Source organism: Telopea speciosissima, chromosome 3 (assembly GCF_018873765.1).
Source record: "Telopea speciosissima isolate NSW1024214 ecotype Mountain lineage chromosome 3, Tspe_v1, whole genome shotgun sequence".
Taxonomy (NCBI): Eukaryota; Viridiplantae; Streptophyta; class Magnoliopsida; order Proteales; family Proteaceae; genus Telopea; species Telopea speciosissima.
In genome coordinates this window covers 17,147,578-17,164,005 of record NC_057918.1, presented here as the reverse complement: position 1 = coordinate 17,164,005, position 16,428 = coordinate 17,147,578, and the positions used below count along the sequence as shown (strand labels likewise).

General features: G+C 38.4%; 1 protein-coding gene across 5 annotated transcripts; it reads right to left on the bottom strand.

The window, feature by feature from the left end:
- Positions 1 to 2,320: 2,320 nt before the first annotated feature.
- LOC122654557 (nuclear poly(A) polymerase 4-like) lies at positions 2,321 to 14,961 on the bottom strand. 5 transcript variants are annotated; one of them, XM_043848689.1, is made up of 13 exons: positions 14,251 to 14,961; positions 14,081 to 14,158; positions 10,410 to 10,517; positions 8,905 to 8,967; positions 8,646 to 8,807; positions 4,839 to 4,952; positions 4,689 to 4,751; positions 4,271 to 4,600; positions 4,024 to 4,188; positions 3,257 to 3,876; positions 2,968 to 3,196; positions 2,588 to 2,664; positions 2,321 to 2,490 (listed from the first exon to the last, which is right to left on the bottom strand). In XM_043848689.1, the coding sequence occupies exons 1-13, from the start codon at positions 14,377 to 14,379 to the stop codon at positions 2,466 to 2,468; spliced, it is 2,163 nt and encodes a 720-aa protein (XP_043704624.1). In that variant the 5' UTR covers positions 14,380 to 14,961; the 3' UTR covers positions 2,321 to 2,465. The 5 variants fall into 5 exon arrangements, with proteins under 5 accessions (XP_043704624.1, XP_043704621.1, XP_043704622.1 ...); XM_043848686.1 differs by having other exon boundaries at positions 2,872 to 3,196; positions 14,251 to 14,960; XM_043848687.1 differs by adding an exon at positions 2,872 to 2,967 and having other exon boundaries at positions 2,321 to 2,664; positions 3,064 to 3,196; positions 14,251 to 14,960.
- Positions 14,962 to 16,428: the final 1,467 nt, after the last annotated feature.

Sequence of the window (16,428 nt, the reverse complement as noted above, 5' to 3'; positions counted from 1 at the left end):
ATGTGGCTAATCCTTAAACCAATCAAATCCCACATCAATACCATCCAATAGACTCTTCTCTTAACATACATACATGTGGCTTTCAATAATTATTTAATTATCTAAACAAAGGAAAAAATAACAAGATATGCAAGAAAGAGCGTCATGGAACATCCCTACGCCACCTGCATGAAAATCTTTTCTCCTAAAAGTTAAGGGCACAATTTTCCTTCACTAGCTTAGAAAGAAGAATTGTGTCATCAATGGTGATTGGACTCTTGTATCCTTATAAACTTCCACCCCCGATTATATAAGTCGAAAACACTCTTTTTAGTTCAATCAGACATGATCGACGGCAATGATAAAGGGATTCCTACTTTTCTTTGAGGGTGTGAGGGTGGGGTGTTGAGTTAATAATTAAATTATGTCTCAATGAAGGGAGAAAATTACAAGACAAAAAATACCATCAAGAGGAATTAGGCCCCAAACAGACAAAGAGAAAAACAATAGAAACAAAAAAAATCAATCAAAAAAATTTTGATAAGTCAAATTAAAATCGTCCCAAAAAGGAGCAATAACAAACTTACACTTCAATCTTCCAAGAAGCATCAGAGTCCAATAAAACAGTTGCAAATGAGGAGATAAACTATTATGACGAAACTTGTCAGAGTACGTGTGGATGTCGAGATAAGATCCCAAATATTACCAGAGAATGTTGATTTGCAGCAAGGATCATCCGCTCATGTCCCTAACAAGTCCCCTGGTCAATTTGCAAATTCTGTAATTTAGGCTGAAACTTGACTTGGTAAGACTCAAATGGAATCTCATATATCATATTAGACGAATCCATCCATCGATGTCACTCAGAAATTGGTCAAGCCAACCAAGAATAATTGATTGCGACAGTCAAACTTGGAGCAAAGAATAGTCTCTAAATGGATGTCTTTATTCAATTCTTCCTACTTAGGGACCAGGGAAGGGAGCTGCTAATAAAATCAAGGTCGTCTTTACGATCCAAATGCGGGCTTGACTACAAACAAAAAATATTCAGTGTATATTGTCATGCCCTCCGCGAGTGGGTTTGTTTTTTCGATTTTTTCTTTTTTTCAAGCATTATACACTTAAAAGAGAGGATTCTCTGCAACAAGAATGGGAAAGCACATCAATAAGGCACAACAAAACAATATCCTATAGGAGAGGGGTTGTCTGAGAGACTGCTTAGCCCCTGCACCCAGCTAGGAGACATTGAAACATGCACAAAACCACTTATAACCGCATTCCCTTCACCAAAAAGGAGGCAGGATTGTGATCCAATCGATGAGAGATCACCTCACCTCAATAATAGATTACGCAGTTGATCAAATTCATATGAGAGAGGGTTGGGCATGCAGCCACTTTCGATTAAGGAACAGCACACGCGCACACACCACAATCACTGAATAGCAAAGACGGGGTATTTTATAACCCGGGGGGGGGGGGGGGGAGAGGATGACACTTGCACAGCCTTTTCACGTCCCACTCTTCCCCTATCAGAAATGACATTGCAGACCCCAAGAGGAGAATTCAAATCCTATCCAGCGCTCATCCACAGGCTGGGTAGACATGACGCGCATGAGGATATGTGCCTTGGAATGCATCATCACAACCCAGACTTTTGATGCACGCAGTACTGGCACCAATGCTGGAGATGATCTGGTTACGAGAGAGGGTGGGTACGAGACATCATCCACTCCCAGGCACGAAAACATTATCCCGAACCAAAATTCCGCAGGTATGTTAACGACCATAATAGTATTTTAGGGTAAAAAAAACCAATTTCACTACAGCGTTTTGATAGACGACAATCACAGGCAGAGTTAGGGCAGAAATTTTATAAAAACAGACGCCAAAGATCCCAGGCACACACAGATGGAGAGAGTGAGAAAGAGAGAGCACCAAGTTACAAGGGTTTAACCCTTTCCCTATTCTTTTTTTTGTTTTTTTGGAAGAGGAGGGGAGGATAAATTCAACTTACAAAGTCAGAGACCTGGAAGAGCTAAAAAAACGAAAAAAAGGATCCACCCCAAAACACATGGAGTGCCATCCCCCAACACCCACCATCATTAAAACATACCCACCCCAACCTACGATAACTATCATGTTCATGAAAACAACGGCAACACTTTCCCAACACCCAATCGCTTGACAATATAGAGAAACAGAAAAGAAAACCTGACCCCAAATCAACAAGTATCCAACCCATCTCTCAAGAGCATCGGGTTAATAACCTCTGCACAACAAACGTAATGCACTACAACTACTGTACACAAAACTAGCAAGCTATAGACACAAGCTCTTTGCCTCACTCAGCTTTGCCACCAGCTCCCGGTCTGCACAATAAAGTAGAAGCCCACACCTGAAAAACCATAACGAAAGCCAGCGTTTCAAATCAATACTTACCCTTCAGGTGCTGGCTTTCCGTCCAGTCTTCAGCACCCATCAAGTCCTCAGGCCGTTGATGTCAAGCTCAACCTGCCACGAACATAAGCAAACAAACCAAACAGGCTAGTATAAAGATAACACAGTACAAACATTCCCAAGACAAACTTTAGGGTTTGTAAACACATGCCTTATCACTGGTTTCTGAACAGAATCTGAACTTACTCCACTTCGAGCTTTTAAGACCATCCCTAGTGCAACATTTGGCTTCAGAAAAGACAAAAAAGAGAGGGGGGGGGGGGAAAAACACAAAATGAAAATTCATGTCAGAATATAAAATTCAATGCAAACTCTTCCAAAGAAGATGTGCAGTATGCGTTGAAGGATGACAAAATAGAAGCAAAAAACTTAAAGCAATGAGAAAATGTAAAGTATGCACTTAAGGCCGAAATAGAAACAGAAAAAAACAAAGACCTCCAACTCTTCTGTCAAGCCGTTTTGAAAAATTGCACTCCCATTTACGCATCCATTATCCAATAGTGTGTCAGAATCCGCTTCACATGCACCAACCTGCAATGACCCCAGGTTATCACTCCATTCATAGCTATCTGCATTCTCACAATAACCTGCTACAGATACTGATTCCACATCCTCAGAAGTACTGACCACGGTATTCAGCGTGCCACTAGCTCCATCCCCAGAAGATTCAGCCCCTATATTCTCCACTCTCTGTGATGCCTGATCCCCTACTTTGTACTCAACAATGTCATCCTGAAATGTTTTGCCTAACAGGGCAGTAACAACAGCTGGAGCAAATAGCTCTACCCTAGGGCAAATTGAAGTTTCTCTCTCTGCTTTATCGGGCGGCATATCATTCCCGTCACTTCTCTCATTTCCGAACTTGCTATCTGAAAATGCAGACTCAGCATGATTGTCCATATTTACAGCTCCTGAATGCTCCACTTTACCCTCGGTTTGAGATGTGTCGCCAGACCTGCAGTTAGATAAAGGAGAAAAGGAGCCTGGTCTTGGTGGGCTGATAGAAACACGTTTCTCAGGTTTTGAATTTGCCTTCAAATCGGCAACTTCAGGATCCTTCTTCCTCTTGAGTCTTCTCTCTGCAGATCCATTCCTACACTCATCATCTTCTTGAGATGATTTATCTGCTTGAAGTCCTGGACTCCTTGTTGGCCTAGGTCGTCTGTACCCATCAGGAAACACATATGATGGGATCTGCTTTCTACGAACATGAGAAACATAAATTTCCATTCCTGGTTTCCAGAAAATGTACATTATCACTGAATTCCTGAACTCATCAACTGTCCCACGTATATCAAACTGCTGGCCTTCCTGGACTCTCAAGCCTTGTTTCCGCTGCAAACCCATATAAAAGGCACAATGTGCACACTGCTTTGAAGTGTCAACATATTCATTTGGATAAGGATGGCACTGCAACATCCCAAATGTGTCCCGCTCTATCTGCAAAATGAAAAAGGGGAAACAGAGATCAGAACGAATTTATATCTTCCATTTCTTTTTCCCTGGTTCTTTTACCTTCCTTCCTCCCTAATATATGAAAGGAGGTAAGTCTTATCTATAGCACGGAAAAGAATGCACAACTTGTACCTTCAGAGTAAGTTGCCTAAGCCGAGACTCCACCCAGCCCTTCCAAGAACGCAAATCATCAGCATCAGCTGCAACTATGTCAACCTGCAGATAGTTTTTATACGACTCGAAGAAAAAATATGGCTCAAATAAGGCACCCCACTGAGCTTTATTCAGTACAATTTCCTGGACAGAGAGAACAAATAACGTAAGAGCATCAAAAGTCAATTTGAAAACCAAAGGGAAAAGAACACTTCCACACACTTACCTCACAGATCTTGTTTCCAAACTGGAACTGCTCCATCATAACCCGGAGGGTACTTGTCGAAACGTTGTAGCTAGAGTTCATGCAAGGATATGCAGGTGTAATTATTGGCATTACATGAGTCCGATCACGGGGGTTTTTACGAGGATCCCAAACAGCGAACCCAAGTTCGTCCTCTTCAATTGAACAAAGCATCACAGGATTTGGCCAACGCCACTGAGTATAAACCCTGAAAAACCGGGAAACCAGCATACTCGGATTTGCATTAGGATAGAGCTGGCAAACCTGAGCAACCAAAAGAGCCCAATTCACACCACCAAGAAATCCAGTCACCTGATTATGATGTATATTAGAAATGTTAATTTTATTGTCAAATTAATATGACAAGTTATACCAACAGAGCAAAAAAAATTGATCTTACATTAGAATAAACACCACGTCTTTTGGCCCAAAATTTTAAACACCTCAGTGTCGTACGGAAATGCTACAAATTGAAACATCAGGAGTTAGATTAGGATTAGTAACCCACAACTGAAAGAAAAATCGAGATCAAGCATTTTAAAATGTTCACCTCAACATTTGGAACAAGTCGAAGAATTTGATCTGCAACCCGACATCCATTTAGGCTTCGAACAGTTTGTTCATCAACATTGTACAATACAGATCCATGGGAGATATCCAAATCCTGTACACAAGTTAGTTGTTGAAGCACACATACCAAACCAGGAGCTTAAAGCACACACACACACACACCTATATATATATATATATATATATATATATATATATATGATGCAACTTGGAGAACCGCTATATATAACACCCCCCCATATATATATATATATATATATATATATATATATATATATATATATATATATATATATATATATATATATATATGAGATCCAACTTGGAGAAACGCTATATATAAACCCCCCCCCTTGCATGCTACACAGAACAAGGAAACAATTAGGTAGTGAACACGAACAATTTCAATGAGATCAAAATTAAATGCGACTTATCCAGAAATAATGCCCGCAATTTGATGCAGGGGGTTTACAACATACTTCCACAGGAAACACAAAGCCAAACAGGCCTTAAGAGGCCGATGTTAGGTTCTGCCAAAGAGGCCTCAGTAGCCTTTTTTTTTTGAGTTGTAGGCTAGATATTTAATTGTTTCAAGAGTTCTTTTCTTAGCTTTTAGTCAGTAGTAGAGATATTGTAGGACTCCCCACTTGGAGAGTTCCTTTTTGCATTTTATTTTGAGCTTCCTAATAGCAATACAATTGTCTAGCAATTTTAGTTAGTTATATTTAAATTTTATAAGAGCCAAGCGCTCCCCACGCTTTTTATGAATGAAAAGCTCGTCTTCTTCGATGGAGTTGCTGTTAGACTCGGTAAAGGGTGGGAAATCCTTGGGATTAGTAGGATTCTTGTCCAGATTTGTTCGTAGGAAGCCATGGGTTCTTTTCTCCTCTTAATATTCGGTTTTTTCTCCTCTTGATCTGAGTTCTGGTTTGGATTATCATCCCTTTTATGAGTTGATTACATAATGTTTTTGCAGAGGATCAAATCATAGCCAGAATGAACCATCTCTGTCCAATCGGACGGCAGGCCTGTTTTGGGCTTGATTTTGCCTGAACAGAGATTTCTTGTATCTAGGAATCTGATGGTCAGATTCCATTCATATTTGTAAGCATTACAGGGATCATAGTTGTCAAGGCGTCGCCTAGGCGTCCAAGCGGATTATTTGGGGTCTAGGCAACTATCGCCTTAATAGTATTGAACGCCTTAGTGGTATCAAACTAAGTTTGGCCCTTATTTATGCCAAATTTCATTTAAATAAATGTTATAAATGTTCTTATCACATTTACTTAAGATATTATTCATAAATAGACAAATACCCCCCGATTTGAATCCAATAAAACAGTTAAAAAATAAATTCCACAAAAATAAAAAGTCAACCCTCCAGTTCAAGAAAAAAAGCTGGATTATTTGCGGTAGATGTAATTTTAAACTTTCTAACATTAAAAACCAGCAGAACGGTAAAATATTCATTTGTTTTGATATCTAAAAAAAAATTCATTCAGAACGATTTTGGCAACATTCACGCTTACCAAATAAGGTTTGAACGGAACATAACTCCTTCAATATAAATCATATTTAAGCAAATCTTGGATTTTTGTTGGAAAGCTAGTTTTATGCTCTACATAATACAAAATGTCTCATGTAAAAATAAAATCATTTGACCAGTCAAACTTCTTAGAGGACAAGACCATGTCTCTAAATCGGGAGTAGTTTAATTACTTATAGATACTTTCTAAAAACAGTATAAAACAAATGTTAGACTAGGTATACCAGGACAATGATCAATTCGAAGAACAGTATAAACCAAAGGTATGTTTTGAATGTTTCAAACTTCCAATAGCTTGCTTGTTCAGTTCTGTTGCCTTCTAGTTCTATGTTGATATTTGATGACTTGATGTGACTTAATGTGGCTAAATGTTGATTTTTTATGCTATACGGTATACATGGTTGCATACTATAAATAATGTTGGTAAGAGGGGAAACAAAAAATAAAACTTGGGCACCTTGTCGCCTAAGCACTTAGGCACCCCTCCACCACCTTGGGTCGCCTCGACAACCATGACAGGGATACCCAAGAGGGTCCCCTCGACCTGGTTTTGAAGGTGATAAGAGCCTCTTATCTCCCAAATCTGTCCAATTTCAATTTCTAGATTTGATTATTGACTGTTGACTTCAATCCAGCCATAACAGTCTACTACTGTACCAAAATTTGAATCACATCCATAAAGATCAACTTTGAACCTGTTAGTTGATCTATTTTCTGTTTTGAGGGTTATTTGTGATCCTGTATGGTGTATAATTCTGAACCTAGGCTTTATTCTATTTAACCCCCCCCCACCATAATTCTTCCCTCTGCCTATCATTTGTTCCATACAACACAAGCATTCCCAGAACTTCAATTGTAAATTCAAATGGTAGAAGAAATAATTAACAAAGGAAATGAAAAAATAACTCTCCTATAACTAGCAAGGTGCATATGCTCTACTGGCAAAATGAAGAGACACCTCTCCTTTAAGTAGCAAGGGGCGTTTCTTTAGCACAGCTAAAAATTGAGCTTTTCTTCCTTGATACTAATGTTCACTCATGCCAGAATACAAGCAGCAAAATATAAGATAGCCAGTGCATTAATTGTTAGCCTTGAAATGGCATGGCATGAGCTGCGTCATCCAAAAACATGAATAAGATATTAACCACCAAACAAAAATGATAAGCATCAATTATAAAACAACTTGATAAAATGAAATTGAAGTTCCGCCAAATTTTGCTTCACAAAGATGTGAAATAGAAAAGAGAGATCTATTAAATTATGTATGGATCTCATCTTACTGTACAAAACAACTTTCCTCTCAAACAAAAGAATCATGGCTTATAAGTTCTCATAAAAATAAGCGTAACACTGAATTGCTGATTCATGAAAAATAAATACATATGAAGAAATAAGAATGCATCGCTGAACTTATTCAGCAACCTCCACTTCACTACGTAGTATAAATTGAGTATCAATATCCAGGTTGCACAACTACATCCTTCACAGAAGGATACTTCAAATCTAGCGTCAAAAAAGGTAAAATGGACCAATTGGTACAACTTATAAAATCAGAGCTGAGAAAAGAAAATCCAAAGCACAATAAGTGCAAAACTTCAACAACGAGAAGTGACAAAAGTAGAAGCGATGAAAGGAAAGTTAATCCTAAGTAGAAAATAAAAATGGAAATAGTAAAAAACTAACAAGTTCAAAGTTGAGAACAAAAAGGAACAAACCTAAAACCACTTCAGCGAAATTCTCCATTGGTTAGAAAAGAAAGAAACAGGAATTCAACAAAAAAAATAATAAGTAATTCACACAGAAGCTGTGCTGAACAACATCAAAGTGGAGAAAGCAAAGAAAAAGGGGCAAAGTGGTGAGCTGAAAATAATAATCAACACAATGATGCACTGTACTACAGTGGCGGGAGCCTCATGCACAGGGTACGCCAATGATGCACCATACTGCAAAAATATATACAGCATGAACCAAAGGAGTAAAGTACAATTCTCCCGTCTAATCCCAATTTTTTAGAGCTAAAACAACAGGGTTGTAATAAACTATGAAACCAGTCCAGAGAAAGCATACAAAACTTGACGAAGGAAAAAGGTCATCAGCTGATATTTGAGCTTAAATACTAGGGACATCATGGTATAAAATCATTGAAGTTGTACCATGAAAAAGGAAAACATAGAAAAATTATTATGAACAAAATGAAGAAGAAACCAATACAAACACAGAAACATTCTCATTCACACTTACTTCTGGAACAACCAAAAGAGAGACACTAGCATAAAGAAGATCAATAGATATTCCCCGGAACTTGAATTTCATTACAGGCACATGAGCATCAGGAACGGGTTGAAGCTCCGCAACTTCTTCAATGTCAGCCAGGATATCATGCAAAATACTAAAGAAATCTTCCTGAGGGGAAAGAAAAAAAGCAATGCAACAAATTTAAACCCAAAAATCGCCAAGGTTCTTAAAACCAATAGGAGTTAACAATAGAACTATGATTCACCTCCCGATTCACATAGGAAGGCCCAACACACAAAGTATCTATGTCAGCCCCAGGACCATGTACCTGCCAGCACAATTAGTGACAGTAAGTTATCAAAAGATATCAGAAACCAAAATATTAATGAAAGCACATTTGTTCAAAAACAAAAAAAAAAAAAACATAGCTAGACACCAAATAATTCAAGCAGAAACCTTTTTTTTCCCAGCAGCTGAATCATACTTATCAAGTTATCAATAAGAATAGATTTGCAAAACTTGTGATCTGCTTCGTATGCAAGAAGTAAGAGGTACAAAATTCCATGACCAAATGTGAGACAACATGAAAATGTTAATCAAGGCTTGAAAGGTTATTAAAAATTGACCAGCACAGAAAATTAGTGACATGGACCTGAATACATTGCCATGTCCTTACGACAAGGGGATACGTAATTTGAAAGTCAAATAAATAAAAACCACATTAGCTGGTACTTTTTATTCCTTGTTTTGCATCAACAAGGACATCTTTTCATACTCTAGGCCAGATGAGAGAGATTCATCCAAAATTGGTGTCGGACTCGAGTATTATCGTAAATCTAGCAGCAAGCATTCTCACATTGAGCAAATAACTCAGAGATGCAATCAGTACTGGTTTCAAGAATAAGATGAACTCCAATGAACTCAAAATTCAGAACTCATATCCAGTTGGGAACCCAAAAGCACAAGGGAGCAATCAGCTATTAATATTTAAGATTACAATTCAGTTTTTTCAGGAAAAAAAGCATAATGTCTAGAATTGACATATGGTATAGATAACTAGTGAAACAATAAAATAAAATCATGAGAACAAAATTCAGGAAACAGAAATTAAAATCATAATTCAATAAGAGAATAGAAAGTTATCTGAAAACCAGATATAAAGAAGGAAATACATAAGAGGCTAATTATACATAAGAATCTACAAGCTCTATTCTGACCAAGTGGTCACAGGTTCAAGTCTGGAAATAGCCGAATCGTTATCGTCTACGGTTCCCTGACCGGTGCAGTTCCCTAGTGCCTCTCACAAGAGGGGGGTGGGACCCACCCGGGGCACCTGACCAAACACTTTGCCCCGGTGGGGTCCACCCTCCTCTTGTGAGAGGCACTAGGGAACTGCACCGGTCAGGGAACCGCATACAATAAAAATTAGGAAATAGCCTTTTTGCGAAAGCAGGGGTAAGCCAGCATACATTATGACCCTCCCCAGACCCCGCAATGGTGGGAGCCTCATGCACTGGGTACGCCCTTTTAAGTCTAGGCAAGTCTAATGTGACTCTGGTATAGATGTCAAAACGGGACAAAATATTTTAGACCCTAAAATAATCGACATTAGATATTACATAAAATCTTTTCAACATAAAGCAAGCAATCATAGTAAAAACTGCTACTAATAAAGCTAAACTTTACATGACAACCAGTTTTTAGAACTACAAAACCAAGTCAAGATTTAGTTTACGCATTTACAAAACAGAATGATCATCTCAAACTTACCCCAAGCCGATAAGACCCAAACGTAAATATTACAGCGTTAGCATCATCCACCATTTGATCAGTATACCCTTTCTGCCGTGTTAGCTGCTTCACCCAGCCTTTCACAATCTAAAAGGAAGAGAGGGGGAAAAAGTAACATTAAAAACAATTATCCAAAAACAGTAAACCATTTGAATAAACAAGATGAAAATCAAGTCACATGATTAAGGGGCATCATTTCATGCCAATTAATGGCCTTTGCTCTAGGCAATCACATGCATGCTTCAGCCACTTCATTTAAGTTTGACATTAAATAAATAAAGGAAACAGACTTTTCATAACAGTTAGCACAGCTATACAAGAGTCAACCCTGCTCTAAAAAGAATTCCAAATCAATAAGCAAGTATAACAGTTAAGCTTCAGAAAAAATCAATCTAGAACAGGAATTCTGGGTTTTCACAACATAACCAGAAATTCTTTCGATGTTGATGCGGGCCAATCAAACCCTCGTACAGATAATGGGCCAACAAAGAACAAAACAAGGACAGATGAAAGAGAAATCGAGTAAGATATGAGAGGAAAGGTCTGATCCTAATCTAATAAGTTAATATTGGATAGTTTAGATGGGAATCTAACGACCCAATTAGATACAGATCAGCATTAGGTTTTGATATTTAAAATTACAGACCCAAGAAATATTGGTCTAAATCTGAGATATCAAAGGGGAGGTGGAGGGGACAGAAGACTGTCGACGGTGTTGAAGAAAGAAAATTTAGGACATTGAAATATTACTAAAGAGAGAATTTAGGAAAGTAAAGAACAGCACTAATGTGTCCCTGGGAAAGAGAATGTAAGAGAGAAGATATATTGAAGAATGAAGATATCGAAGAAGAACAAAGAGTGGAGAGTGAATAACTAAACATTGGGCGAGAGAGAAAAATAGGAGTCGGCTAAACTCAAACTTATCCCAATCAATTTTCATTCATTCAACTCAACTCAGACTTATCCAACTAAATGGAGTTGGCTACATGGATCCTTAATCTCCAATCAGCTCTATTCAAAGCCATACTTGTTACAAAGCCTAAGCTATTCATGTCTTTCCTCGCCACTTCCCCCAAAGTCATATTAGGTCCACCCCAGGATCTTTTTTTGCTCCTTCAAATCTGAATCAAATTACTCCTCTGTATTGGAGCATCCAACGATCCTCCTCAGTTGTAATAGAGTTATTTATTTTTTTGGAAAAAAGAAATATCATTCAAGAAAAGAACATGAGTAGAACTAGGCTAATTGTACATTTGTACTAGTGTAGAGAGGGAGTGATAAAATAAGCTAAAAGTTCACTTTGTTTATTTTGTGAGCTTGGTGGTGGTGGCGATTTGGTTTCGTTCTGTACAGGAGAAGACTCAACTCGTGTACTAGGCCATGGTATTTTCAGAGAGCCTAGAGCAAATGATGGTTTTCCTGAAGTTGATTGACAATTCTTGTGTTGTGTACATCTCTTACAGGTTCAACCCAAGTCGACCCCGAATGCAACCGTGTAGATGTTAATTCCTAAGCTCTCTCTCTCTCTCTCTCTCTTGGCTCTTTGACAATACGTACTCGCATTGATAAACAGTCTCTCTGATTTTGCTTTTACTGAATTGAGAAACTAGGGAATATCTTGTTATTAATGAGGAGAGAGAGAGAGAGGAAGATATTCTTATCAACATGTCTCTTGTAGCACGTACCTGCATTTATTCATCTCTCTCTCTCTCTCTCTCTCTCTCTCTCTCTCTCTCTCTCTCTCTCGGCTTGCATGCATCATGCATGGCCTTAAATAGTGTCTCTGATTTGAGCCTCATTTTTGTTGCCTTCTTAAAAAGGCAAATAAAAGCAATGTACATCATGTTATCACAGGGCCTAAAGGCATGAAGGATTGAACTGCTTTTTATCACACAAAAAAAAAAAAGACAAAATGTTTCAGAGACTGGTAATTAAAAGGACTTTCTGGTTGCTCAAAATCCATAAACTACAGATAGCTAGGTCGTGTATCTTCTTTTCATTTTCAAAAGATTGATATAAAGATCATAAGCTTGTTACTGTTTCCTGCTGCTGGACCTCCATTAAAATCAGTAAATCACAAATTTGCTTGGGAGATCTCAGAAAGTTATTATCACTACAGTGTGAGCTACGTTCTGTCCATGCAATTTCTATATGAAAAATGGATGTAGATCCTTACATAATAATCTGTGGCCTTGTTAATAATCTATTCAAAAGTAAACAAGGAATTTTGCTAGTAAAGAGTGAGCCTAGGAATTTTCAAACCTCAATCCTTCAGGCCCCGTGATAACATGATGTGCATTGCTTTTAAGAAGGCAGCAAAAATGAGGCTCAAATCAGAGACACTATTTAAGGCCATGCATGATGCATACAAGCAGAGAGCCAAGAGAGAGAGAGATAGATGAATAAATGCAGGTACGTACTACAAAAGACATGTTGATAAGAATATCTTCCCCTCTCTCTCTTTCCTTATTAATAACAAGATATTCCCTAGTTTATCAATTCAGTAAAAGCAAAATCAGAGAGACTGTTTATTAATGCGAGTATGTATTGTCAAAGAACCGAGAGAGAGAGAGAGCCTAGGAATTAACATCTACACGGTGACATTCGGGGTCGACCCGGGTTGATTGACTTGCAAGAGATGTACACAGCACAAGAATTGTCAATCAACTTCAAGAAAACCATCATTTGCTCTAAGCTCTCTGACAATACCATGGCCCACTCCGTACACGAGTCGAGTCTTCTCCTGTACAAAATGAAACCAAATCGCCACCACCACCAAGCTCGCAAAATAAACAAAGTGAACTTTAGCTTATTTTATCACTCCCTCCCTACACTAGTACAAATGTACAATTAGCCTAGTGCTACTCACGTTCTTCTCTTGAATGATATTTCTTTTTTCCAAAACATTGTTCTTTTGTTTCAAAGATTTAAAATTTTGTCTCACTTCAAAGAGGTAGGTACTCCACCACCAATGGTAATTGACAACAACTTAAAAGATAGGAACAAAATACAAAGCAGAGAAAGAGGCAGAGCAATGGACACAAAAAAGAGATGGCAAAAAGTATTTTCTTAATACAGCAACCCTAACAAGAAGGTTTGACCAGACTCACCAGAGCCATCCACTAAACAGCCTTCATGGCAGCAGCAGGAATTACACTGCTCCTTTTTAGTTTTTTCCAACCACCCCATTCTGAAACCGAACAGCAGAGATCTTTTTCTCTCACATCAGAATTAGTGAGAAACACGGTAAGAATATGGAAATTTTTTATTTCCATTTTAATCTCTCATGCAGATAACGCAATATCCTCAGTTTTGCACACCTACTTTTTACAAAATGATACTTACACATAGCCCTCTTTTCGACATTAACTTTTCATTAGCTTTGCGCATCTCCTGAACATATTTTTTTTTGACCCAGTTGCTTTAACTATCCAACTACGTACAGACGTAAATTATTTCTGGGGGAGAGGTGAAGATATCTACGAAAGTATTACAAGTATCAGTTCTAGAATATAAAGCTGTATTTTTTATTTTTTAATGTTTATTGGGGGGGGGGGGGGGGTGGGGGGGATCTAAATCACTGAATAATAATTGAGCTCGCGCAAGGTAAAAATATAAATATAAATCATTCATATAAATGTATCATGTACCTGACCGATTTGGCCAAGAACCTCTTCTCTCAGTGCAGCTTCCTCGTTGCTTTCATAAAGCCCAGCATCAAACAAGAACTTGCAAACAATCAAACAGATGTCAGAGCAGGTGTACATAACCAGTAAATAAAATCCAAGTAAGCATCTACTCCTAAGGACCTAACAGATACCTTCTCCATTTCCAAGCTTCTCTGAATGTCGGCCTCGGTAGGTCCAGCAAAAGATATAGGTTTTGTTACCCCATACTGCTGCACTGCTTGTGTAGGCGGGGAGCCGGACGGCGCCCCGGAAGCAGCCATCCCAACGTAAGAAACGACACCCTAGAGGTAGAGACCTAGAAAGGAGAAGTGCGAGGAATAGGTTTAATAATAAAAGAAAAAAAGAGGGAAAGGGAAAGAAAACTGCTCAAGGTATCAGCAATGGGAGAGAGGGATAAATCTCAAGGCCTAGCAATCAGTATCACATAAAAGAAAGTGCTGGAATCAGATCGAGAGGGCTGCATCACTAACCGCCAAACAAAACCCTAGAACAATCAATAAAAGCCTTCCCGATAGAAGTCAATGAACCAAAATGGATCGAAACTGCAAGACCAGCAAGAACGAGCAAGCAACAAACAAAATAGACCAAAATCACAATAAAAAGCGCAGGCAGGCAAGCGGGAAGACAATCAGAAGCAGATTTTCCAGAAATAAACAAGATCGGAAGGGGAAGGACATAAGAAAAGAGAAAGAAACGAATAAATCGATGGATCTATCGGAAACCCTACTAGACGATTAACGAATCAGAGAGGGGAAAATAAAAAAAAAAGAAACCCTAAAACCGGATGGCAAAGCAAAAGCGTTTTTGCGGATTCTCACTGGGTGTGTTATTGCAGAGAAACGTAAGAGAGAGAAAGCGGTGAGAAAAGGGAGAGAAGGGTGGCTGCAGTTACAGCGAAGGGGTGTAGACACGTTTATCTCAAGTGGATCCCACTTGTAGAATGGGTGGGTTTTGGATTTCAGAAGTCAAAAAGCCAAAAGTCAAAAGTCAAAACCTTTTCGTAACACTAAAGCCCCACGCGCATTAGAAAACACAGTTGGCAATACTAACGGTCTAGATACGATTTCATAATTGGGACCCACTCTAAAATATCATACTAAAGGATCAGAACCGTGCGTGGCTATCACACGCCCGTAATGGACGTTGTTGGTCTTCTTCTATATACGCGGATCTCATCTACTGTGAAGATTCCCTTTGCTGACACATGATGAGGACATAGCACGAAAATTCAAAGACAGGAATTAAAAAGTAGATAAAATAGCAACAACCACCACGAAGAGGAAACTTCTGGACGGTGGTATAGAGAAGAAACTAAACACCAAACCACTGCACCGACATAGAAAATCATTTTTCCCTGATTTTATGATTGATTAATGGATACACTCTGATATGTTCGTTTAATTTATTATTATTCGTGGGAATAGTTATCCACAACCCTCACGGTTTTTGTATTTTTTAATACCACAGTGAATGAAATGACCGTCCCACCTCCCATGAAATACTAAGATGAATTTTGAAGGAGAACTATTATCGTACACCTCATATGCATATAGATGGAATCTACTCACTCTTGGATTCCATATGTGCCCCAAAATGCATAGAAGAACTAGATCCAATCTTATTTTTTAGGGAGAGGGGAGGTACCAAATATAATCTTAAGGATTGGCTGAACTAGATCAATCAAATCAACGGCGAAAGTCGATTTGATCGATCCTATCCTAAATATAAAACATTAGGGATCTACATATTATAACAATGAAAATGTGAAGAACGATATCATCCACATGGGCTCGCGTTGTTAAAGCAAAAGAGAGAAACTAATTATAAAATAGAAAGAAACTCATAAAGGGTATACCTAGTGCACAAGGCTTCTGCCACTGCGGGGTCTAGGAAGGGTCATAATGTACGCAATTTTACCTTTGCTTTCGCATAGAGATTGTTTTTAGATTCGAATCTGTGACCACTTGGTCACAATAGAGCAACCCTTACCCTTGCACCAGGGCCCGTCCTCAACAAAAAGAAACTCATATGAGAAGAAAATAATATATATCATAAAATCTATGAAAATTTTTCCCTTATTCTTATTATGCTCAATTATATCTCTCTACTTTAATCGGGTTCGGCCTAAGGAAAACAATAAAAAGATAGTCTTGACCAAATCTGTTATTGGTTCGTAGGGAAGATCTTATGGTAAATGGTTTTATTCTGCAATCATTTATTGGGTAGGAAAGGATAAGGCACACCTTTGAGGAAAAGATAAGGATCCATAGGTATGTTTGCTCTTTGACATAGACTTGGGGTAAGATTAG